The sequence below is a fragment of the Oncorhynchus clarkii genome, chromosome 25, assembly GCF_045791955.1.
Source record: "Oncorhynchus clarkii lewisi isolate Uvic-CL-2024 chromosome 25, UVic_Ocla_1.0, whole genome shotgun sequence".
NCBI classification, from domain to species: Eukaryota; Metazoa; Chordata; class Actinopteri; order Salmoniformes; family Salmonidae; genus Oncorhynchus; species Oncorhynchus clarkii.
Window position 1 is genome coordinate 17,124,099 of NC_092171.1, and position 25,202 is coordinate 17,149,300.

The 25,202-nt window shown below is 45.9% G+C and overlaps 1 protein-coding gene across 1 annotated transcript; it reads right to left on the minus strand.

Annotated features, from left to right (window-relative positions):
* Nucleotides 1-825: 825 nt before the first annotated feature.
* Nucleotides 826-24,940, minus strand: LOC139383526 (serine/threonine-protein kinase PAK 6-like). The gene is made up of 9 exons (XM_071128095.1): nt 24,853-24,940; nt 10,651-10,898; nt 7,823-8,461; nt 6,381-6,914; nt 4,167-4,300; nt 2,728-2,854; nt 2,510-2,635; nt 2,209-2,343; nt 826-2,078 (listed from the first exon to the last, which is right to left on the minus strand). The coding sequence occupies exons 2-9, from the start codon at nt 10,852-10,854 to the stop codon at nt 1,911-1,913; spliced, it is 2,067 nt and encodes a 688-aa protein (XP_070984196.1). The 5' UTR covers nt 10,855-10,898; nt 24,853-24,940; the 3' UTR covers nt 826-1,910.
* Nucleotides 24,941-25,202: the final 262 nt, after the last annotated feature.

Genomic DNA, 25,202 nt, shown 5'->3' on the forward strand with positions numbered 1-25,202 from the left:
ACAGAACAGCGCAAACTGTCTCTAACCAGAATAGAAAGAGGACTGTGAGGCCCCAGTGCACAACTGAGCAAGAGGACAAGTACATTAGAGTGTCTAGTTTAAGAAACAGATGCTTCACAAGTCCTCACCTGGCAGCTTCATTAAATAGTACCTGCAAAACACCAGTCTCAATGTCAACAGTGAAGAGGCGACTCCTTCTAGGCAGAGTTGCACAAAAAAGCCATCTCAGACTGGCCAATAAAAAGAAAAGATTAAGATGGGCAAAAGAACACAAACACCAGACAGAGGAAGATGGGGAAAGAAGTGTTATGGACAAACTAATCTAAGTTTGAGGTGTTCGGATCACAAAGAAGAACATTCGTGAAATGCAGAAAAAAGGAGAAGATAGTGGAGGGGTGCTTGACGCCATCTGTCAAACATGGTGGAGGCAATGTGTTGGTCTGGGGGTGCTTTGGTGGTGGTGAAGTGGGAGATGTGTACAGGGTAAAAGGGATCTTGAATAAGGAAGGCTATGACTCCATTTTGCAACGCCATGCCATACCCTGTGGACGGCGCTTAATTGGAGCCAATTTCCTCCTACAACAGGACAATGACCCAAAGTACAGCTCCAAACGATGCAATAACTATTTAGGGAAGAAGAAGTCAGCTGGTATTCTGTCTATAATGGAGTGGCCAGCACAGTCACCGGATCTCAACCCTATTGAGCTGTTGTGGGAGCAGCTTGACCGTATGGTACGTAGGAAGTGCCCATCAAGCCAATCCAATTTGTGGGAGGTGCTTCAGGAAGCATGGGGTGAAATCTCTTCAGATTACCTCAACTAATTGCTGCAAATAGAGGATTTTTTGACGAAATTAAAGTTTGAAGGACACAATTATTATTTCAATTAAAAATCATTATTTATAACCTTGTCAACGTCTTGACTGTATTTCCTATTCATTTTGCAACTCATTTCATGAATGTTTTCATGGAAAACAAGGGCATTTCTAAGTGACCCCAAACTTTTGAGCGGTAGTGTAAGTACAGTGGCTCTGCAAGTAAGTCCTAATATACAGTATGTATTTACATTATTTGTTCATCTGCTACATTTCAAGTTGATATTCTAAACTGAAAACTTATTTGCAATTTCACGTTACAAACCATTCACAACACTTTTCGGAAAAGCAAAATATAATAAATATTAAAAGGAACATGATTCCTTGAGCACAATAAAAACGAACAGACATCCCCTCATCTACACATTTGTCATGGTGATACTGGCGGCAGGTCTCTCATAGTAGCATGTTTTAAACATTCTGATCAGGCCAGGTCTGCCTTCATTTGGCCATGCAAATTGTTTACTGACAAGGTGAACTTCAGTCAATGTCCCATATGGTTGTAGAGGTATGTAACATCAAGCTTCTCTCCAAGTCATGAGCTACCATAACTTGAGTCTATAGCACAAGCTGAAAATTCACTATTATCCAAACACTACAATGGGAAACTGCTCAATTACAGTAAAAGTTCACAATGCAGTTTACAGTTCCCTTGGATTTCAAGTCTGTATATAATGTACCAAGGCTAGATTGGTGTTGTGTCGGGAGGAATCCCATTGGATGTTGTCTATCACAGGTAGAACCAGACGTTGTTGAAATTAGTTAGGAATACTGTTTGTTTGCATGCTACTGTTTCACTACACCAACTCACTGCTAAAGTGCTTCTTACAGTAGGTCTCTAGGCCCATGCTGTGCCATTGTTTACCAAGCCTACAGGCCTGATGCCATGAGCTCTGTAACAGCACCAGGATCTCTGGGTCTGGATCTGCTCTCTGGTGCTGCTCCCACACTGGGGTGGGTGCTGGGTGGGTTGGGCCTGGGCAGATCACACTCAGGGTGGGTACAGTAGTAATCAGGGATCAGGGTCCACCATGGGATCAGCAGTGAGACATGCGCTTGCGGTACTGCTCCACCAGGGGCACCAGGCACTGCGGGGAGCCGCTCTGCAGGAGGAAGGGGTGTTCTAGCAGGTCTGTGGCGCTGGCCCTCTCCACTGGGTCCCGGGTCAACATACGGTTCAGGAAGTCTTTCAACACCGGGGATACCTATAGTGTAAAGTCCAAGCTAATTCAGCAGACATGTTGAAATAGAGAAAAGATGTGTGTGTGTGTGTTTCTGTGCATGTGTAAGAGAGTATCTCTCTATGTACTGTATGTGTTCTGTTTGACCTCTGACCTGGGTTGTGTTCCGTACGGTGGGAGCTGGCTCATCCCTCAGTCTTCTCATGGCTGCAACGGGGGTCTCACTGAAGTAGGGGGGCTCTCCGTCCACCATCTCAACTACCATGATGCCCAGAGACCACACATCCACCTGGCAGACACAACAAACCAGTACGCAGTATACTGGATATCAGCAGTGTTGACATGCACATGAATACTGGACATCATGAGTATGTGTTTGGACACAGTTAGTATGCAGTAATATACCTGTAAAGTTAGTTAGGATACAGAGTCTTTTTGAATATCTTCTTTCTCACCTCAGTGCTGTATGGAGATTTAGAGATGACCTCCGGAGCCATCCAGTAGGGTGTTCCTACTAAAGACTTCCTCTTGGGAATGTCCTTACTGATCTGTGCACAGAACCCAAAGTCTGACAGCTTGATCTGTACAGGACAGGAGCATTACAATTAAATTATCAACAGTTATGAATACATAAACAGGTGTGTTCTCTCTCAACTCAATTCAAAAGACCTACCCTCCCATCCAGTGTTAGCAGTATGGAGTCACTCTTGATGTCCCTGTGGATGACTCCCTGGGAGTGAAGGTAGGCCAGGGCTTGCAGCACAGCCTCACACACTGTGGCTATCTGCTCCTCACTCAGCCTGCATGGGGGAGTGACATAGATACACACAACACTCAAAACTGCACTGCAGAATGGCTGTTGTTGTGTCACCCAGGTGATGCTATAAATTAATGGTGGCATAGGTGAGGTTCAGATGACTATGTGCATTCAGAGAATCACGTTTATGCATTTAGAATATATAGCCTAGGAGATTTTGAACATTGAAGAACTGTGTTTCAGAAACTCCTCAGTAAATACCTTAGCACACATCTGCAGTTCAAATAACAAATCAGGCTCCTCACCACTGTTCTGGTAAATAGCTGAGGGATGGGGCTGGAGCTCTCAAATTCATAGACAGAGGACGTGCAAGGACTGACCTCCATGATATAAAAATGTATAGTTTTGACCATGTTCTGAGGCTATACAATGTTTGTTAGAAATATAATTTTGACAAATAAATGGAGTAAAACAAGCTTAGATTTTGGGTTCTGATGGGGTACGACAGTTGAACTATGCTCTTTTTAAGTTAAATTCTTAGTTATATTCTTAAAGAATCAATGGGTATATATCATTAATTTAAAAGTAAAAAAATGTAAGTAGCAATCGCAGATTGTTCCTTTAAGGCTTCCAGAGCGATATTGATTGTTTCAAAACTTATTTTGGGATGGATTGAAGTATGAAGGAGGTATATTTTAGCAAAGGGGTCTTATTCCAGACTGTTCAATCAAAACAAATACTAATCTAGGGCTCTGACAACCAATGAAAATTGCAGACTCCATCAGGACCATTTTAATATGTCAGCTGGCTAGATAGAAATGCACTCTGTCCCCATGTCTCTAGATACCTGGTTTTGGGGTCAACTCCTATCTATATAGTGAGAATGTGTCAACTTTCAGTTTGGAATTAAAATACATTGACAGGTAGTGTTAATATGCATTGACAATTTGTTTATGCATACAGTTTCTGATATATTTAACAGCATGGGAGCATAGATTGATTCGTGTTTTTGGATCAAATTAAATTAACCATGTCATTTCAACATGCACAAATCTAATTATGTTATCATATTATAGTTTCCCATAGGAGGACACAGTGTTTTGTCTTGTATCAGTGAGAATGAAAGCAACTGTGCTTAGGTGCCTGTCCCCTCAAGCAGTCAGTAGCACACTACCACATAATGGTGAAAATAGGTACTGAAGACATGACTAGAATTTTGCTTTATCATTCTGTCACAAGTCTTTGAATTCTTGTCTCTTAAAAATGACTATATTTTACTTTTCATTGTTCCTTCAATACAATTTGCCCCCAATTGTTTATGGGTAGTAGGTCAGATCTGTGCTGTGTCTCCATACCTGGTCTCAGACACGATGTTGGTTAGTGCTCCACCCTCTATGTACTCCATGATGACCCAGAGCTCCTCCTCCACCAGGGCACTCTTAAACATCTCCACCACGTTCCTGTGCTGGTAGTCCCTCATGATCACCACCTGGACAAACAAATACAGTTGATAACAGAGGTGTCACATAAGGTTACTGATGATTTCAAGTGGGCACTGATGGGCAAAATAGGGTTTTTGGGTATTATTGTCAGGGACAATAACTAACTGATGGACAAAATAAGGACTAGCTGGATCTAAGGGGGCATGTGCCTCTGCAGTTTCAATTGATAACAGGTGGGCTCTGTTACAGATATAGTATCTTCATTTGACCAGTTTCTCACAGCCAGAAAATAATCCTGCAGCAACAGGAAATGTGAATTATTATGTGGATTATAATGAATGGACATTTTTGTAGAGGGTGATAATTTTTTTCTTAGGATAAATGAAGTCTGACATTTGAAAATGTAAATTAAACTTTAGAAACGTTTTAAAATCTTGAATACATTACAATGTGCATTTCCTGCTGTGAAGGGACATTTTCTGCAACAACAGAGAGATCAAATTAAGATCGGATATACAGCACCAGTCAAAAGTTTTGACACACCTATTCATTCAAGGGTTTTTCTTTATTGTTGCTATTTTCTACATTGTAGAATAATATTGAAGACATCAAAACTATGAAATAACACATGTAGTAACCAAAAACAAATCAAAATATATTTTATATGTGAGATTTATCAAATTAGCCACCCTTTGCCTTGACAGCTTTGCATACTCTTGGCATTCTCTCAACCAGCTTCAACAGTCTTGAAGGAGTTCCCACATATGCTGAGAACTTGTTGGCTGCTTTTCCTTCATTCTACGTTCCAACTCATCCCAAACCATCTCAATTGGTGCTGAGGTCGCATGATTGTGGAGGCCAGGTCATCTGATGCAGCACTCCATCAATCTCCTTCTTTGTCAAATAGCCCTTACACAGCTTGGAGGTGTGTTGGGTCATTGTCCTGTTGAAAAACAAATTATAGTCCCACTAAGATGGGATGGGGTATCGCTGCAGAATGCTGTGGTAGCCATTCTGGTTAATATGTGTGCCTTGAATTCTAAATAAATCACTGATAGTGTCACCAGCAAAGCACCCCCACACAATCACACCTAGTCCTCAATGCTTCATGGTTGGAACCACACATGCGGAGATCATCCGTTCACCTACTCTGCTTCTCACAAAGAGACAAATTTGGACTCATCAGACCAAAAGACAGATTTCCACCGGTCTATGGTCCATTGCTCGTGTTTCTTGACCCAAGCAAGCCTTTTCTTATTGGTGTCCTTTACTAGTTTCCTTGCAGCAATTAGACCATGAAGGCCTGATTCACGCAGTCTCCTCTGAACTGTTGATGTTGAGATGTGTCTGTTACTTGAACTCAGTGAAGCATTTAATTGGGCTAAAATTTCTGAGGCTGTTAACTCTAATGAACTTATCCTCTGCAGCAGAGGTAACTGTGGGTCTTCCTGTCTTGTGGCGGTCCTCATAAGAGCCAGTTTCATCATAATACTGGTGGTTTTTGCGACTGCACTTGAAGAAACTTTCAAAGTTCTTGAAATGTTCCTTAATGACTGATCTTCATGTCTTAAAGTAATGATGGACTGTCATTTCTCTTTGCTTATTTGAGCTGTTCTTGACATAATATGGACTTGTTATTTTACCAAATAGGGATATCTTCTATATACCACCCCTACCTTGTTACAACACAACTGATTGGCTCAAACACATTTTAAGAAGGAATGAAATTCCACAACTTAACTTTTAACAAGGCACATCTGTTAATTGAAATGCATTCCAGGTGACTACCTCATGAAGCTGGTTGAGAGAATGCCAAGAGTGTGCAAAGCTTTCATCAAAGCAAAGGGTGGCTACTTTGAAGAATCTCAAATATAAAATATATTTTGATTTGTTCAACTTTTTTGGTTACTACATGATTCCATATGTGTTATTTCATAGTTTGATGTCTTCACTATTATTCTGCAATGTAGAAAATATTCAAAGCAAAGAAAAACCCTGGAATGAGTAGGTGTGTCCAAACTGTTGACTGGTACTGTATGTATATGATGTATCCAACGTGATATATTGGTGATTTGGGGTGAGGTTTTGGGGGTCATTAAGGATGGTGTTGACTGGAGGTCTTCATACCTCGTTGAAAAGCAGCTCTCTTCGCTGTTGTCTCCGCAGGTCCATCATCTTCACGGCCACCTGCCTGCCACTGTGTTTCTCCCGAGCAATACACACCACCCCCGTCGAACCTTCGCCAATCTTCACAAAGTTCTCCAGGTACGACCGAGGGTCTCCCTTGTCTACCACCATCTGCAGGGCAGCCTTAAACTGTTCATGGGTCACCCTGGGGGGGTCTGGTGGCGGCCTCTGGGGGTGCTGAGGGGGTCTGAAAGCAGGGGAGCATGTGCCTGGGGGGCTGGTGGCCAGGGAGCCTGTGGGGGAGGGCCGGGGCTGGGAGGGGCTGTCCTGCCTGGGGAAGGGAGCATTAGGGCACCCTGAGTGTCTCAAAAAAGGGTCAGGGCCATTGAGTCTCAGGCCCATGTTGGGAGACAGTCCCAGGGTGTAGCTGGCTGAGGAGCGCACCGTCCTGTGGGGTCTGATGCCACTCATGAAGGGACTGCTGGGGGTGCTGGGTAGGAAGCCTGACTGGTGGTGCCTCAGAGCCGACTCTGCCTGGATGATGAGAGAGTAAGAGAGAGAGAGTTGGCTGTCTTCCCAAGGTCCCTCCCCTGCTTTATTACTGGATGTAAATAACAGTGCTTTACTCTCACACTATGCATTCACTTCACCTGGTACGCCCCTTGCTAAAACGCCATTCAGATATAGGATCTTAATTTGATCACTCTTTTGTTGCTGAGAATTTTTGCTCTTTTCATGAAGCCTACTTTTTGCCAGTGAATAGCCTAACCACCGATCAAGCAACATTATGGACTTAACATTCAAATCCTGTTGCTGCAGGATTATTTTGCTGTGATAATATAGGGCAACTTAAGATCCTACACCTGTAGGTACCTCAATGTACCCTTGAGATCTTGCTAAACATAGCATCTCTCAACGTTTACAAGCACATTCAAGCAATAAAGTCACAAATCACATTTTAGCACCTCTGAAAAAACAACAGCATTAATTGAGCAATCGACTGTAGAATGCAGTGATGCAGTCTGCTGTAAGATGGAGAGGAGCTATGGGCTCTACAAGTGTTTTCTATAAATGTTTCACCTAAAAAACTGTCTATGAAGTAGCTCACTGTCCATTATATGCACAGGGTTTTCAACGAGTAAAGGTGTTAATTGCTGTATATACCACAGCACAAGAGGCTGTTGAGGGGAGAACAGCTCATAATAATGCCGAAATTAGCAAATGGAATGGCATCAAACACATGGAAACCATGTGTTTGATGGATTTGATACAGTTCCACATATTCCTCTCCAGCCATTACCACGAGCCAGCCATTACTGGCCAATGTGAAATTGGTTGACGTATGTCTGTAAATAATATATCATAGTTGATTACATCAGCTAAGCTGAGACAATGTACATCTAAAATAGAGATGAGAGATAATGATGAAGTGACATGCTTACCTTCAGGTCGTAGGATGAGTATGGTCTGCTAGGGCTGTTGTGGGAGTGGATGTAGAGGTTGGTGCGGTACTCCGGAGGGGGGTGACGCCCATGATCAGGATGGGGCTGCTGGACAGCCATGGCTGGGTTGTAGAAGCATGAGAAGGGCCTCTGGTTGTGTGGCATAACCCTCGGCACCTGGAAGTCTCTCCTCACCATCAGTCTCTCTGTGGGACTGCCCACCTCACAGCTGATATAAGCCCCTTTAATAGGCACCTGTATGGGCTGGGATGGAACCGGGGGTCCCTCCAGAGAGCTGACACTCACCTCGTAGGTGGACTTAGCCCTGGGAAGATCCCCGTTGGGCTGCAGGGTGATGCTCTTCTTCATGCCCATTTGGGGCATCCCACTCTCACTGTGGATGTTATGAGCCCTGTCCCTCCACTGCTGCTGCTCCATGTCATCCTCTCCCAGGTCTTCATACTGGTAGGTGTCCCCCTCCTTAACCTCCCCCAGCCTGCCAAGGGACTGGGCCCTCTTCCTGCCTGAAGGGCTGCTCTTCCTTAGGGAGTTGGAGCTGGTCACGGACAGCCTGCTCATGTCGGAGATCATGGCTGAGATGTAGTCTCCATGGCCGATCATACTCCCACGCACAATGGTCTGAAAGGAGAGCAGTTATGTTCAGCCAACCACATTGACTGGAATGATCATAACATACTTAGATGCCTGTGCATTTGGGTGTGGAATAAAGAGGGTGACACAACTGTCGCTGGAAGATTATTTTTAGAACTCTGAGTCTGAAAGGGAAGTTTTGGCATTCTTCAAAGATCCAGACTTAACTCGTTTTCCCAGTTAGTTTTGCTGGCAATATGTTGGAAGGACATATCTACATATTGCATATTTATTTTGTAGCATAGATGGTGATTTCATATTTTGGCCTGTCTGCAGGCGCTTCTATTTTGTAATGTGGTTTGTATAAAAACGGTAAAAGCTGACAGATTCTTTCTGACAAGTAAAATATCTAGCAGCACCCATCACAGTGGCATAGAGAAAGAGCATTAACTTGCCCTGACAGAACAAGATGACACAGACTTAAACATGCATTGGCAGAAGGCCCTTTCAGTTTAACATAGAGAATAGGCCCATTGGCTGATCACTTAATCTCTGGGTAAAGAAAAGTCATGTTCACTGTTATGAGAGTCTTCCATGCGTCTGTCTTTAGTATGGTGCTCTAGTCTGCTCTCACAGCTGCACAGGTGGCTTAAGGGCTATTTATACCCTATGAAGACGGACCCCGTGTCACAATGTCGCTTTCTTTTGTCACAAAAGGGGTGGTTCCTTGTAGTGCATTCCGACATTCTACGTACTCCCGTGCCACACCACATGAAAATTGTAAAGCGCTGTATCATTCCTCTCGTAGCCATGGGGGCAGCGTTGAAGCTCGCATGGTTTGTTGATCTGATCTGTAGGCTATGTATCAAAGTAAGCTATTTTGCATTGATAAGTACATATAATCTCAGCGACTATTCAAACAATAAACCAAACAACAATAAAGCCTTATTAGAATCCCCCACAAAAAGGTATTTTGTTTAGAAGTGATAACTTTATTCTAGGCTATTTGAAAATGTCAAAGCAGTGCTTGTTTCTTCTTCTCTGTGACAAAAAAAGTTTGACGTTATATTTTTTAGATGATATGGGAGTGAATACATTGAAGCAGCATATCAAATTGGGATATTGTTGTAGGTTACACTGGGAACTATAAGAATATTTGACAGGGCATATTATTTAATTATACATCAGATTATTTCACATGAGATGTGGGGAAGCTAAAAGGCTAGCTAGCTCGCAGTGTTTAGCCAACTTGCCAGCAGGGGAAGACAAGACAAGCCAGACTCTTCTTTTGCTTTCACAAGAAATGAGAAGACAACAAGAAAACCTCTGTCACCCCTTGATGAATGTTGCTATTTGGGATGGGTGAGGTATCAGGTTACCCAAAGGTGCACGTGTTGCTCTAAAATGTCTGACTCCACCCAGCGCACTCATGCGTGTAGATCTACACACTTGAAGACTAATTCACATCCCACTGCATACCCTTTACAAAGGACAGAATGCATCATTATTGTTCAAATGTAGCAAATGTGATCATGTTTCATGTAACCTCTCCAACCTTTGCCTCTGCCATGCAGGCTACATAATTTACAGAACACAAGACTCCTCTGTACTACCAATCCAATCCCGATGATCCCATTAAAACCATGACTCTGCTTCATAAGCTGACGAGGAGATTCTGAAATGCAAAGCTCAAACTTATCCACTGGTGGTAATGAAAATGTGTTATGTTTTTCTAAGGGGCATATCGGCACGAGCATTCAGTCTAGCGCAGAAATCCTTAGATTTGCAGGCTTTATCGCTCACTGGCATTTCCATTGCTGTACCTGCACTTTCTATTCCTCAGCGTGACATCTATGGGAAGGCACCATGGATCGTTATTAATTGCCTGCATTGAGTAATAAATCTTGGAGCCCTCCAAGGATTCATGTTGTACAGTCAGTGTACACAGCAGGGTCATTAGCTGAGCCCTGTGATAGATAAGAAAGCAATATGACAGGGAGAACAGCAAAGTGTTGACCACCACAGTGCTCTGCTGCAGTAAAGGACTCTGTACTGTAGTAAGAAAGCCTCTGCTATAAACGCTTTAGATGGAGGGCTTTGAGGCTCACTAATACTGGAATATTCTCAGAAATAAAATCCTATACATTTTCAACTCTTTTTAATCTGTTGGAAAATACATCAAGAGAAAAAGACACCCAGTGCATACAGCCAGTTGGGCTGAGAATAAGGCCCAGTACCTTCTTTGGATTGAGCTCAACTGGGGTGATCCGGGAGGGGTCCACCATAGGCTTGGGCCTGCGGAGGTTCTCTATCAAACTGTGCCATTGGGTTGGCAGGCCCACGAAGCAGCCTCGTTTAGCATCAAAAGAGGTGTGCACCCGGTGCTCAAAGTTCTTTGGTGCCGAGATCTCTGGCCTCTTCTTTTTCTTCTTACGAAACATTGTCAGGTCCAGAAAAGTGACAGCTTGACAAATTCAAGATGGCCCTGCATAGACAAGAAATATATATAACATGTTTCTAAATCTGCAGCACACTTAACATCTACTGTACTGTTCATACCATTGATACAGTCACTTACAGCTCCTTTAATCTATGAACAGCTTATTATCCATCAATGTGTACCCCGAAGTGACTAAGCCGTCATCAGATGCAGTACGTTCCCAGAAATCAAAATACAAGTGAATAAACTCAAATCTATCTGTCTAAAAAACGTTTTCCATCTTCCAGACTGGCTTCCTGTCTGTCACTGGCCTTTGTGCTTTAGAACTCGTCTTAGGGGGACAGAGTGCATTGGGTTTGTAAGCCTGTGTGTAATGAAGGATATCTGGTCAATTAAGGCTTTTTCATTCTCTGTGCCCTTTTACTTACGAGCACACAGCCGGCCTCGCCAGAGCCCACAGGCTTCCAGAGCATTAGAGGGAAGAAAACACACTAAAAGTCTACCCACTATGCTACAGTCTGCCCACTATAACCCCATCCCCATTCCAATGCTAATGAAGGAGCATGAATTTTTCTGGCTTGTAGGGAAAGTAACCACTCAAGCTTTAGATATAAAGCCCTCTGCACTGACAGTGGAGTGGTATAGTGTAAGCCAAGGACACTGCTGTCATGTCTCTCATGTGTACCTACCACAAAGACAGTTATCAATTACATTACATCTAATGTCCTTAGCTGTACTAGGATAGAATTCACCCACATTTATGCTTGCGTATTTTCTTGAAAATATAATAGTGCATTTGAGCTGCTCTTTGATAAAGTGCTGTTGGAGAACATGTTTTGTTGAAAGCTGGTGGATGTTTGCTAGAACATCAAATGGGAACATGGCCGGTGGCCCACTGTAACAAGCTGGCATGACACGCTAATGACGTTGTCATATGTAACACAACAAATGTGCCTTCAGTTGAACATGGCTCATCTCCCATGATGCATTGTGACACAGTGGGAGTTTAGGAAATCACTACTATGGCATTCTGTAACTCAGCAGGCCATCACACTGGCAGCCTCCCCTCCCACACTCTACAATCCCAATCTCCCCCTCCAAGGATAATTCAAACAGAAGGTTAATATGCTAAGTGTTGCATAAGTGTATCATTCTGTGCTCTCCCTATGTACGTAATGTGGAGCTGGGAAGGAATTGAATTCTGACAGGGACACTATAGCGTGAGGGAGGCTGGCAGGAGGTGGGGTGGGTGGGCTTGAGGATAGAGCGGGGACCACAGAGCAGGGTAGACCTGACTGTGGTTGTAGACGGGGACCTTGTTTTTCACTCTAAAACACAAAAAGGCTTTTAAGGAGTGTTTGTCTTTTGAGTTTGATTAAAGAAAGGTTTGAAATAACCAGAAAGTACATTACTGTTTTTTCGCTCCATTTGCCTGGTTCTCTAGTTCTGTGTCTGTTCAGAACGGTGCATTTGCAGATGTTGGCACTACTGAGCCAAATATTTACACAAGGCTCTTGTGTTTCCTGTACAATCAGATCTATCAATATTTACTCATGAGTGAAATATAAGCTACTACCGTCATCCGGTGCCAGTGATAATGGGATGATACCATCACAAACAGAATGGCTGCTCTCAGTGCTCTGTGCTCTGTGCTGTGTGCTGCTACTCTATCAGGCATCCTCGCTTTGCAGAACTGCAGATTACAAACACAACATTATACATCACTATATGCCTTCTATGCGGTTCCTTTCAGAATAAATGGGAGTTACAAAGTAAAGAACCAAGTAATTGGACACAAATAAAAACACATCTTGATTCATTCTCAACAAAATGAATTGAAAAGTAGATGATTTACAAGTTGTGATCACAGGCTTCTGCCCTTACATCGACATATCAGAATCCACTAAGCTAATGACTGTTCAGATAACAATATCTTTCATTTCAGCCCATAGGAAAATACTTTATATACAGTATATTCATGCAGAGCTGAACTTGCAGCTGCTATAATAACGGTTTCTGGTCACATACTTCTGAACTACTGGGACTTGACCCCATGCCTCAGCAGCTTGCCTTGAATCTATCAAAGTGCTGAAGCAAAACTTGGCCACATGCTGTCAAGGATATCAGAAGGCATAGAGGATGAGGTCATTCTAAATTGTGCTACACTTGTTGATTTCTTTCCAACTCCATGAACACACGTGCAAACATAGCATAGATCCAAATACCTGCCATGAACACAGAACCAATCATGCGTACCTTTCACAACTGATTTTTAAAGATTGATGGTTCAGAGCCATCAATTGTTCAAAATCACTTTTCAAAGGGACACATGCTAAAATCTTTACCAGGCATACTGGCCTACTTAACGTTAGAAAACATACTTACTCTTGTAGTACAGTCTGATCAATAATCACTACTCTAAGTTGTATGAATTACAACCCTGGTTTTTAAAAACAGACAGCCTATAAATCCAGAATGTGTCAGTGTCCCTGTAAACAACATACCTTAGAGCGCAAACATGCCTTCATACCCAACGTCCATCTCTAGATCTAAAAACAGCCATACCACCCTGTGAGCAGCTTTAACAGACAGACAAGACTCTCAGTTATCCCATCAATCCAGACCCATAGAGGACAGGACTAGTGATGGGGGGCGTATGCACCCCTTACCATATTCTTAGAAGGGGATATAGAGATAGCGAGATATCGAGAGATACGAGAGGTATTGGATTTGCTGGATGTGAGTCCACCAAGCTTAAGTGAATGTTTTCCCTATTTCGTCCTGATTGACTTTTCATCCTTTTTGGCAGGATTGCACTGATGTAGGGAGGATGAAGGTTACTATGCTTGTAAGATCAGTAGCGTGTTCAGCACTCCTGTGATCCAATTTTAGGACACAGTTTCTCCCACGAGTGCCGACGCACGTTTGTTGTTCACAAAATATGTGTCAAATTGTGAGGTGTGGGTGGGAGATGGGACAGAAGGTTATCCTCTTTTTGTGTTTGTCAATGCATTAATAATCCAGGGCTGAATTACACAGCTAGACCTGTGCCGTGGCATAGATACCATCAAGGTCTTAACTGCTGTTTTGGACTCTGCAGTGCGGTGGTGTGGGCTCAGAGATTTCTATTCTATCAGCTTCATTATGATGCCCGTTTTGCCCTTTGAGTGTAATGAGACTGCATTGCCTCTCAAGGGGGGTGGAGGTGGAGGGGTATGTTTTTTCAGTACACACACACACACACACACACACACACACACACACACACACACACACACACACACACACACACACACACACACACACACACACACACACACACACACACACACACACACACACACACACACACACACACACACACACACACACACACACACACACACACACACACTCTGAGGGAAGGATAAAGGTACACAAGATGTTATGGTGAGTGAATGAGGACCCAAAAGCGAACTAACTTAAACAGAGCTTCTTTAATAACCAAACATAGGTAGGCTCAGATAGACCGGCAGATTCCGACAGGACAGGACAAGGTTACAGCAAACATGACGATAGTCTGGCTCAGGCATGAAACACAAACAAGAATCCGACAAGGACAGGAACAGAAACAGAGAGAGATATAGGGACCTAATCAGAGGGAAAAAGGGAACAGGTGGGAAACGGGGTGAATGGGTAGTTAGAGGAGATAAGGAACAGCTGGGAGAAAGCGGGGGAGAAAAGGTAACCTAACAACGACCAGCAGAGGGAGACAGGGTGAAGGGAAAGGACAGAGACAAGACACAACATGACAGTACCCCCCCACTCACCGAGCGCCTCCTGGCGCACTCGAGGAGGAAACCTGGCGGCAACGGAGGAAATCCTCGATCAGCGCACGGTCCAGCACGTCCCGAGAGGGAACCCAACTCCTCTCCTCAGGACCGTACCCCTCCCAATCGACAAGGTACTGGTGACCACGGCCCCGAGGACGCATGTCCAAAATCCTGCGGACCCTGTAGATGGGTGCGCCCTCGACAAGGATGGGGGGGGGGGGGAAAGACGAGCGGGGGCGCGAAGAACGGGCTTAATACAGGAGACATGGAAGACCGGGTGGACGCGACGAAGGTATCGCGGAAGAAGAAGTCGAACTGCGACAGGATTAATGACCCGAGAAATACGGAACGGACCAATGAACCGCGGGGTCAACTTGCGAGAAGCCGTCTTAAGGGGAAGGTTCTGAGTGGAGAGCCAAACTCTCTGACCGCGACAATATCTAGGACTCTTAGTTCTACGCTTATTAGCAGCCCTCACAGTCTGCGCCCTATAACGGCAAAGTGCAGACCTGACCCTCTTCCAGGTGCGCTCGCAACGTTGGACAAAAGCCTGAGCGGAGGGGACGCTGGACTCGGCGAACTGAGATGAGAACAGCGGAGGCTGGTACCCGAGGCTACTCTGAAAAGGAGATAGCCCGGTCGCAGACGAAGGAAGCGAGTTGTGGGCGTATTCTGCCCAGGGGAGCTGTTCTGACCAAGACGCAGGGTTGCGAAAAGAAAGACTGCGTAAGATGCGACCAATAGTCTGATTGGCCCGTTCTGCTTGACCGTTAGACTGGGGGTGAAAGCCGGAAGAGAGACTGACGGAAGCCCCAATCAAACGGCAAAACTCCCTCCAAAATTGAGACGTGAATTGCGGACCTCTGTCCGAAACGACGTCTGACGGAAGGCCATGAATTCTGAAAACATTCTCGATGATGATTTGTGCCGTCTCTTTAGCAGAAGGAAGCTTAGCAAGGGGAATGAAATGAGCCGCCTTAGAGAACCTATCGACAACCGTAAGAATAACAGTCTTCCCCGCTGACGAAGGCAGTCCGGTGACAAAATCTAAGGCGATGTGAGACCACGGTCGAGAGGGGATAGGAAGCGGCCTGAGACGGCCGGCAGGAGGAGAGTTACCGGACTTAGTCTGCGCGCAGACCGAACAAGCAGCCACGAAACGACGCGTGTCATGCTCCCGGATGGGCCACCAAAAACGCTGGCGAATGGAAGCAAGCGTACCCCGAACGCCAGGGTGGCCGGCTAACTTGGCAGAGTGAGCCCACTGAAGAACGGCCAGACGAGTAGGAACGGGAACGAAAAGAAGGTTCCTAGGACAAGCGCGCGGCGACGGAGTGTGAGTGAGCGCTTGTTTTACCTGCCTCTCAATTCCCCAGACAGTCAACCCGACAACACGCCCCTCAGGGAGAATCCCCTCGGGGTCAGTGGAGGCTACTGAAGAACTGAAGAGACGAGACAAAGCATCAGGCTTGGTGTTCTTAGAGCCCGGACGATAAGAAATCACGAACTCGAAACGAGCGAAAAACAGCGCCCAACGCGCCTGACGCGCATTAAGTCGTTTGGCAGAACGGATGTACTCAAGGTTCCTATGGTCAGTCCAAACGACAAAAGGAACGGTCGCCCCCTCCAACCACTGTCGCCATTCGCCTAGGGCTAACCGGATGGCGAGCAGTTCGCGGTTACCTACATCATAGTTACGTTCCGACGGCGACAGGCGATGAGAAAAATACGCGCATGGGTGGACCTTGTCGTCAGAGAGGGAGCGCTGAGAAAGAATGGCTCCCACGCCCACCTCTGACGCGTCAACCTCGACAACGAACTGTCTAGAGACGTCAGGTGTAACAAGGATAGGAGCGGATGTAAAACGATTCTTGAGGAGATCAAAAGCTCCCTGGGCGGAAACGGACCACTTAAAGCACGTCTTGACAGAAGTAAGGGCTGTGAGAGGAGCGGCCACCTGACCGAAATTACGGATGAAACGACGATAGAAGTTCGCGAAGCCGAGAAAGCGCTGCAGCTCGACGCGTGACTTAGGGACGGGCCAATCAATGACAGCTTGGACTTTAGCGGGATCCATCTTAATGCCTTCAGCGGAAATAACAGAACCGAGAAATGTGACGGAGGAGGCATGAAAAGTGCACTTCTCAGCCTTCACAAAAAGACAATTCTCTAAAAGGCGCTGGAGGACACGTCGAACGTGCTGAACATGAATCTGGAGTGACGGTGAAAAAATCAGGATATCGTCAAGGTAAACGAAAACAAAGATGTTCAGCATGTCTCTCAGGACATCATTGACTAATGCCTGAAAGACAGCTGGAGCGTTAGCGAGGCCGAAAGGAAGAACCCGGTATTCAAAGTGCCCTAACGGAGTGTTAAACGCCGTCTTCCACTCGTCCCCCTCCCTGATGCGCACGAGATGGTAAGCGTTACGAAGGTCCAACTTAGTGAAAAACCTGGCTCCCTGCAGGATCTCGAAGGCTGAAGACATAAGAGGAAGCGGATAACGATTCTTAACTGTTATGTCATTCAGCCCTCGATAATCTATGCAGGGGCGCAGAGACCCGTCCTTCTTCTTGACAAAAAAAAACCCCGCTCCGGCGGGAGAGGAGGAGGGGACTATGGTACCGGCGTCAAGAGCTACAGACAAATAATCCTCGAGAGCCTTACGTTCGGGAGCCGACAGAGAGTATAGTCTACCCCGGGGGGGAGTGGTTCCCGGAAGGAGATCAATACTACAATCATACGACCGGTGTGGAGGAAGAGAGGTGGCCCTGGACCGACTGAACACCGTGCGCAGATCGTGATATTCCTCCGGCACCCCTGTCAAATCACCAGGCTCCTCCTGTGAAGAAGAGACAGAGGAAACAGGAGGGATAGCAGACATTAAACATTTCACATGACAAGAGACGTTCCAGGAGAGGATAGAATTACTAGACCAATTAATGGAAGGATTATGACAAACTAGCCAGGGATGGCCCAAAACAACAGGTGTAAAAGGTGAACGAAAAATCAAAAAAGAAATGGTTTCGCTATGATTACCAGAAACAGTGAGGGTTAAAGGTAGCGTCTCACGCTGAATCCTGGGGAGAGGACTACCATCCAGGGCGAACAAGGCCGTGGACTCCCTTAACTGTCTGAGAGGAATGTCATGTTCCCGAGCCCAGGTCTCGTCCATAAAACAGCCCTCCGCCCCAGAGTCTATTAAGGCACTGCAGGAAGCTGACGAACCGGTCCAGCGTAGATGGACCGACAAGGTAGTGCAGGATCTTGAAGGAGAGACAGGAGTAGTAGCGCTCACCAGTAGCCCTCCGCTTACTGATGAGCTCTGGCTTTTACTGGACATGAAGTGACAAAATGACCAGCAGAACCGCAATAGAGACAGAGGCGGTTGGTGATTCTCCGTTCCCTCTCCTTAGTCGAGATGCGGATACCTCCCAGCTGCATAGGCTCAGCTCCCGAGCCGGCAGAGGAAGATGGTAGTGATGCGGAGAGGGGGGCAACGGAGAACGCGAGCTCCTTTCCACGAGCTCGGTGACGCAGATCAACCCGTCGCTCAATGCGAATAGCGAGTTCAATCAGGGAATCCACGCTGGAAGGGACCTCCCGGGAGAGAATCTCATCCTTTACCTCTGCGCGGAGACCCTCCAGAAAACGAGCGAGCAAAGCCGGCTCGTTCCAGCCACTGGAGGCAGCAAGAGTGCGAAACTCAATAGAGTAGTCTGTTATGGATCGATTACCTTGACATAGGGAAGACAGGGCCCTGGAAGCCTCCTCCCCAAAAACAGATCGATCAAAAACCCGTATCATCTCCTCCTTAAAGTCCTGATACTGGTTAGTACACTCAGCCCTTGCCTCCCAGATTGCCGTGCCCCACTCACGAGCCCGTCCAATAAGGAGAGATATGACGTAGGCGACACGAGCAGTGCTCCTGGAGTAAGTGTTGGGCTGGAGAGAAAACACAATATCACACTGGGTGAGGAACGAGCGGCATTCAGTGGGCTCCCCAGAGTAACACGGCGGGTTATTGATTCTGGGCTCCGGAGATTCGAAAGCCCTGGAAGTGGCCGGTGGATCGAGGCGGAGATGGTGAACCTGTTCTGTGAGGTTGGAGACTTGGGTGGCCAGGGTCTCAACGGCATGTCGAGCAGCAGACACTTCCTGCTCGTGTCTGCCTAGCATCGCTCCCTGGATCCCGACGGCTGAGTGGAGAGGATCCGAAGTCGCTGGGTCCATTCTTGGTCGGATTCTTCTGTTATGGTGAGTGAATGAGGACCCAAAAGCGAACTAACTTAAACAGAGCTTCTTTAATAACCAAACATAGGTAGGCTCAGATAGACCGGCAGATTCCGACAGGACAGGACAAGGTTACAGCAAACATGACGATAGTCTGGCTCAGGCATGAAACACAAACAAGAATCCGACAAGGACAGGAACAGAAACAGAGAGAGATATAGGGACCTAATCAGAGGGAAAAAGGGAACAGGTGGGAAACGGGGTGAATGGGTAGTTAGAGGAGATAAGGAACAGCTGGGAGAAAGCGGGGGAGAAAAGGTAACCTAACAACGACCAGCAGAGGGAGACAGGGTGAAGGGAAAGGACAGAGACAAGACACAACATGACACAAGAACTGGACGTGACTGGACGGCACAATTGCAGTGTTTATGATTGTGGTTGATGCTGCCCTTTCCTTCAGTAGCCATGCCTGTCTAAAGAGTCACTTCTAGTGGCAATAACAGAGCTGAGTCAACACGCAATAGGGTGATGATTATTGTTTTAATTTAAACGTTTAAAAGGTGTCATCAGACTGGATTCTTATGACACATAAAGACATACTCCCTCCATGTATATTTCATTAGTAAGTGGTCTGGTATATCATGCAAGTGTTGTGCAAGCAAATGAAAGGGGAGACACACTATAGAACCTGCACTAAGTTACTCGTTGCCGGAGTGTGACTGTAGAGTCACTGGGGGCAGACCTTCCTCATAGAGGGAAATGGGGTTTCTTTGCTGATGGCCTCAATCATCATGTTACCGTTACTCAGTATAACATGAGCTGTTACAGGAGAGGGTACAGTACTCTACACCACAGTACATCATATAATAGGAGATTATATACATCCAAAAGTGGTTTAGGATCTAGACAATAACATTGCAATGAAAAGAAAGAAAGTGTATTTGTGCTTAATGTTTGCTCCTCCCAAGTGTGGTCTTTATTTGAGCTAGTGGTACAACAACAGCATATAAAAACAAAAAAACGTATTGTTACATCGCTAGCTCAAATAAAGACCACACTTGGGAGCAGCCAGCTATGTACAGTATACCCTGGGGCTAGATCATGAACCACATTCATTAGACACTGTAGTTTATTAAAGTAAAGCTCTAAAACAGAAGAATATTCTGGAAAAGTGAGTATGCAAAACTCACTGAACTAGGTCATCTGCCCTTGCAAGCTCCAAACTCCTGTTAAGTAAGCAAGTCAGAACTGCATCAAATCACTGAAATTCTGGTTTTAAAGGAAACTGAAAGCTTTTCCATCATGTTCTTAGTTTTCTTTTCCTTGAGTGACTAAGAAATTAGTTTCAGAAATTAAGAAATGTCCTTATCCTACAACTTTGCGCTGTTTTAACTTCTAGGGTAGAAACAGTGCATGACTGCACATAACTTTTGGCTGAATATTGACAGTATGGAGTGGAGGAATATTCCAAAGAGATATAAAGGTGTGGGGGGGTATTTAGCAAGGGCTGTCAGTATTGTCGCCGGACACTGACAACATTTCAATGGTTTTGATGTCTTAGTTTATCTCTCTTTGTGTTGGAACCTCGCCACGTGTTGTCCTCCCTCCTCATCACCAAGAGACTCAAATACTCAAACTTTTATATGTCAACGTTGACTGGCTTCAATGGCTGTAAAAAAAAGCCATAATAGGAGGGATTTGAGAAGGGGACAGGGAGCTTGACAGAGAATATACATCATTCTGCCTAAATTAGATTGGAACAGATTCTCCAGGCCCAGTAAGTGTGAGAGAAAATGGCTTAGTTCTTCACTAGGCCAGAGTCGATGAAACACTAACAGAGTCATGTAAAGTAAAAGCTAGCTCTTATCTACCCCGAGCACCTTGACATAATGACACTGTAAACAGCACATCTCAAGTCGTAAGCCCTGGTGTGCTATTCCCCCTGTATGCCTCCACTGCCTCCGCTGATCCTTAACACTGGAGCTCCCCAGGGGTGCGTGCTCAGTTCCCTCCTGTACTCCCTGTTCACCCACGACTGCATGGCCAGGCACGACTCCAATACCATCATTAAGTTTGCTGACGACACAACAGTGGTAGGCCTGATCACCGACAATGACGAGACAGCCTATAGTGAGGAGGTCAGAGACCTGGCCGGGTGGTGCCAGAATAACAACCTATCCCTCAACGTAACCAAGACTAAGGAGATGATTGTGGACTACAGAAAAAGGAGCACCGAGCACATCCCCATTCTCATTGACGGGGCTGTATTGGAGCGGGTTTAGAGCTTCAAATTCCTTGCTGTCCACATCAACAACAAACTAGATTGGTCCAAACACACCAAGACAGTCGTGAAGAGGGCACGACAAAGCCTATTCCCCCTCAGGAAACTAAAAAGATTTGGCATGGGTCCTGAGATCCTCAAAAGGTTCTACAGCTACAACATCGAGAGCATCCTGACCGGTTGCATCACTGCCTGGTACGGCAATTGCTCGGCCTCCGACCGCAAGGCACTTCAGAGGGTAATGTGTACAGCGCAGTACATCACTGGGGCAAAGCTGCCTGCCATCCAGGACCTCTACACCAGGCGGTGTCAGAGGAAGGCCCTAAAAATTGTCAAAGACCCCAGCCACCCCAGTCATAGACTGTTCCCTCTACTACCGCATGGCAAGCGGTACCGGAGTGCCAAGTCTAGGACAAAAAGGCTTCTCAACAGTTTTTACCCCCAAGCCATAAGACTCCTGAACAGTTAACCGAATGGTTACCCAGACTTTTTGCATTGTGTGCCGCCCCCCCAACCCCTCTTTTACGCTGCTGCTACTCTCTGTTTATCTTATATGCATAGTCACTTTAACTATACATTCATGTACATACTACTTAAATTGGCCCGACCAACCAGTGCTCCCACACATTGGCTAACCGGGCCATCTGCATTGTGTCCCACCACCCGCCAACCCCTCTTTTTACTCTTCTGCTACTCTCTGTTCATCATATATGCATAGTCACCTTAACGATACCTACATGTACATACTACCTCAATAAGCCTGACTAACAGGTATGGCCTTGCTACTCTTTTTTCAAATGTCTTTTTACTGTTGTTTTATTTCTTTACTTACCTACACACACACACACACATACCTTATTTTTTCCCGCACCATTGGTTAGAGCCTGTAAGTAAGCATTTCACTGTAAGGTTGTATTCGGCGCACATGACAAATAAACTTTGACTTGATTTGATTTGATGCTACTGACACATGCCTGTACCAAATGAGTGCTCTAAAAAGTCCTAGCTCCCAAATCGCCCGGCCATAGGGTGATATCTAGTCAGTTGAACCAGTGAGGTGTGGGGGGCTGCCTTGTCAGCTCGGGGATTCGATCCAGCAACCTTTCGGTTACTGACCCAACGCTTCTACCAGCCAGGAAACCTGCTGCCCCGTATAGAGTACTTATAACTGTTCCACTGAGGCCTATAGGCAGTAGGGAAGTGAAGTACAGTACTGACCTGCACTCTGTTTGATTAAAGATGCTACTGGCTTCCACCAGTCCTTTAAACAATCTGACTCTCAGCAGATAAATACATATAATCTGGTTAGTCCAATGAGACAGGCCAAATGGCCTCTCAAGGGTGTAATTTATTGATGCAGAATTCCGCCCTAGCAATCTTTACTGTACACCCTTCTTCCTATGAAAGGGACAAAATTACAAAATATATGTTTTCCCTCCATGTTATCAATTTGCGGCAGCTCAGTTCCTCTTCCGTCACCCAGTATGGGCGCTGTCTCATCACACAGTGTGACTGCAGGGCATCCTGTCCTAATTTTACTTGGTCGCGTTCTAATCCTCAGTGTTTGACATCTCATGGCCAGTGGCCACAGAAAACTCTTAATGCCCATTCTCCTCTCCTCTCCTCTCCTCTCCTCTCCTCTCCTCTCCTCTCCTCTCCTCTCCTCTCCTCTCCTCTCCTCTCCTCTCCTCTCCTCTCCTCTCCTCTCCTCTCCTCTCTTGGCAGACACGACTGTGAGTCGAGCATTCCTCTTTCCTCCAGCAGGCCCACATGTGCACAGTGCTGGGCCGTATGCTAAGGGTGCAGTATGGGAACTCTGTCTCGGCAGCACCTGTGTGCTTCTCCATGGGGTCCGTCTGTCACCATCCCAGCTGTACCTGAGACAGGCCAGCTCGTTTGTCATCGCCTTGACAGCAATGTGAGGCAGCGCTAGACCGTGAACTTTTAGAAAAATGAGGGACAGAAAAAAGAGGGTTCCAAACAAGTAATGACGTGAGAAGAGGAGTCACGAGTGTGTATGACATGTCACTCACCCTCAGCTAGCATATGTCCACCTGGCTCTGTGCGCTCCATAAAACTCTCCTCTCACATACTCTTTCTCTCCCTCCCTACCTGGCCTTCTTGAATATCAATGAGAAACCTGAGAAACAAACACATGGCGTGTCCGTTACCTCTGGCTGTGGTATAAAGAGTGTCCAAAGTGTAGTGTTAACTAGAATCTGTAGAACCCCCCCCCCCCCCCCCCCCCCCCCCCCCAACTAATTAAACACACTTACAAAAAATAGAACAGGGTTAATTAATGACCGATCAGGTTATCTGAGTGCTGATTATTGATTAACCTCAATTAATCCTCCAGCACCTAGGAGTGGAGCCTCTGCCACTCTAACCATCCCTGGTCTGGGGAAGCTGAGCTCTATAGATCTGTTGATCCAGGATGTCCCAGAGCAGCGCTTCTATGTCTGATGGTTCTAACTGGCCATTAGCCTGCTAGTTAACAGAGGCAACCCTGTGCTGTGCAGCAGGTGCAGAGGGGCCTTTCAGCTGAGTCAAACAGGGTCAACTACTCACAACTCATTTACTGGTGTGAGAGGTAAGTGGTGCATGTCATACTGCTGCAGTCAAACATGTATGATTAAGGCATAATTGGCAGTATAACTTCAGGGCATGTGGTTAGAGTTTCAACCTACGACAGTTATAAACCAGAGCAGAGATTCGTCAAGTTCTTGATCGCACCAGCAATCCCATGAAAACTATATCCCATTATATTATCTCCTTGGTGTAGGTACTTAAAACAAGACTAGTATAACGTAGACTATTAATGTAATATAATCTACAGTATAAAACCTTGTAAAATGGCATGAGTGGTTAATTGTCAGTCTGCCACTTGGTCTCTGCTATTCGCTGAGCAATTCTTCTCTGTATCCTCATTTCCACAGAGTACAAACACGTAGCAGTACATTACAACCATCCTGGCACACTAAAGGAACACATTTTGTGCATGATGTCACAGAGCAGAAGAAGAAAGCTCATGTTTATCTAACAAATCCCACACTCGTCAGTTTGTTCCCCTCCCTCGGCATCCACGTAAGCATAACTATACATACAGCAGCTGGATCCCTCAGTCAGCTTACAGTCAGCTTACAGTCCCAGATAAGGACAGATGCATAGGGACAACAATGAGTACCTTTATTCTGCATGCATGCAATGAGCATGGAATACTATAGCTTTGTCTGTATTGTCTCAACATGATTCATTCTCAGTCAAAACACAGAAGTATCTGCTTGCTCACCAGACACTCTGGGAGATCATTTAAACAGAAGCTGAGGAGAGAGAGAGAGAGAGAGAGAGAGAGAGAGAGAGAGAGGGGGGGGGGGGGAAGAGGACGAGCAGGTGAAAGCAGCCTTTCAGTCAGTCTTTTCTTCTCTCCCTTATTACCACCTGGGCTTACTGCATCCTGTTCTCTCGCTCTCTCTCTCTGATCTCCTCCACCACCGCTGTTGCCTTCCGACACCGCACACACACACATAGACACACACTACCTTGTTCATTATCAATGGAGCTAAGCCTCTTTTCCCTTTTTCTGCCCCATGCCCCCATCCCCACTCCCCAGATGGAATACACAGGGTGTGTGTAGGGATTCATTAGTGGGAAAAAAACCTGTCAGTCTCCTTACCTTGCCGATCGCTGAAGAGGAGAGCCTCTCCTCCAGGAAGGGAAGAGTGCAAGAGTGAGCACACACATATACACACACACACTTGTTATACACACTCCCTCACACACACCCCCACACTCTTGCACATACACACATGCATACACACATGCATACACACACACACACACACACACACACACACACACACACACACACACACACACACACACACACACACACACCGTCGAGGAGGGCTGGCTCTCAAGCAGACGCACACTGCAGGCTGCTGCTTGCTTGAGAAAGCCTGATGCATTCCTCCCTCCAGGCAGAAACACACACTGCCATCTCGAAAGCTCTTTGTTGGGGATGAT

Bases quoted from the DNA above. Each gene is read 5' to 3' on its own strand.
- LOC139383526 (XM_071128095.1), bottom strand. From the start codon at position 10,854: ATGTTTCGTAAGAAGAAAAAGAAGAGGCCAGAGATCTCGGCACCAAAG. The intron at 2,855-4,166 runs GTATGGAGACAC...TCCCCCATGCAG, and splicing joins AACATCGTGTCTGAGACCAG to GCTGAGTGAGGAGCAGATAG. The intron at 2,079-2,208 runs GTCAGAGGTCAA...TTTACACTATAG, and splicing joins CCGTACGGAACACAACCCAG to GTATCCCCGGTGTTGAAAGA.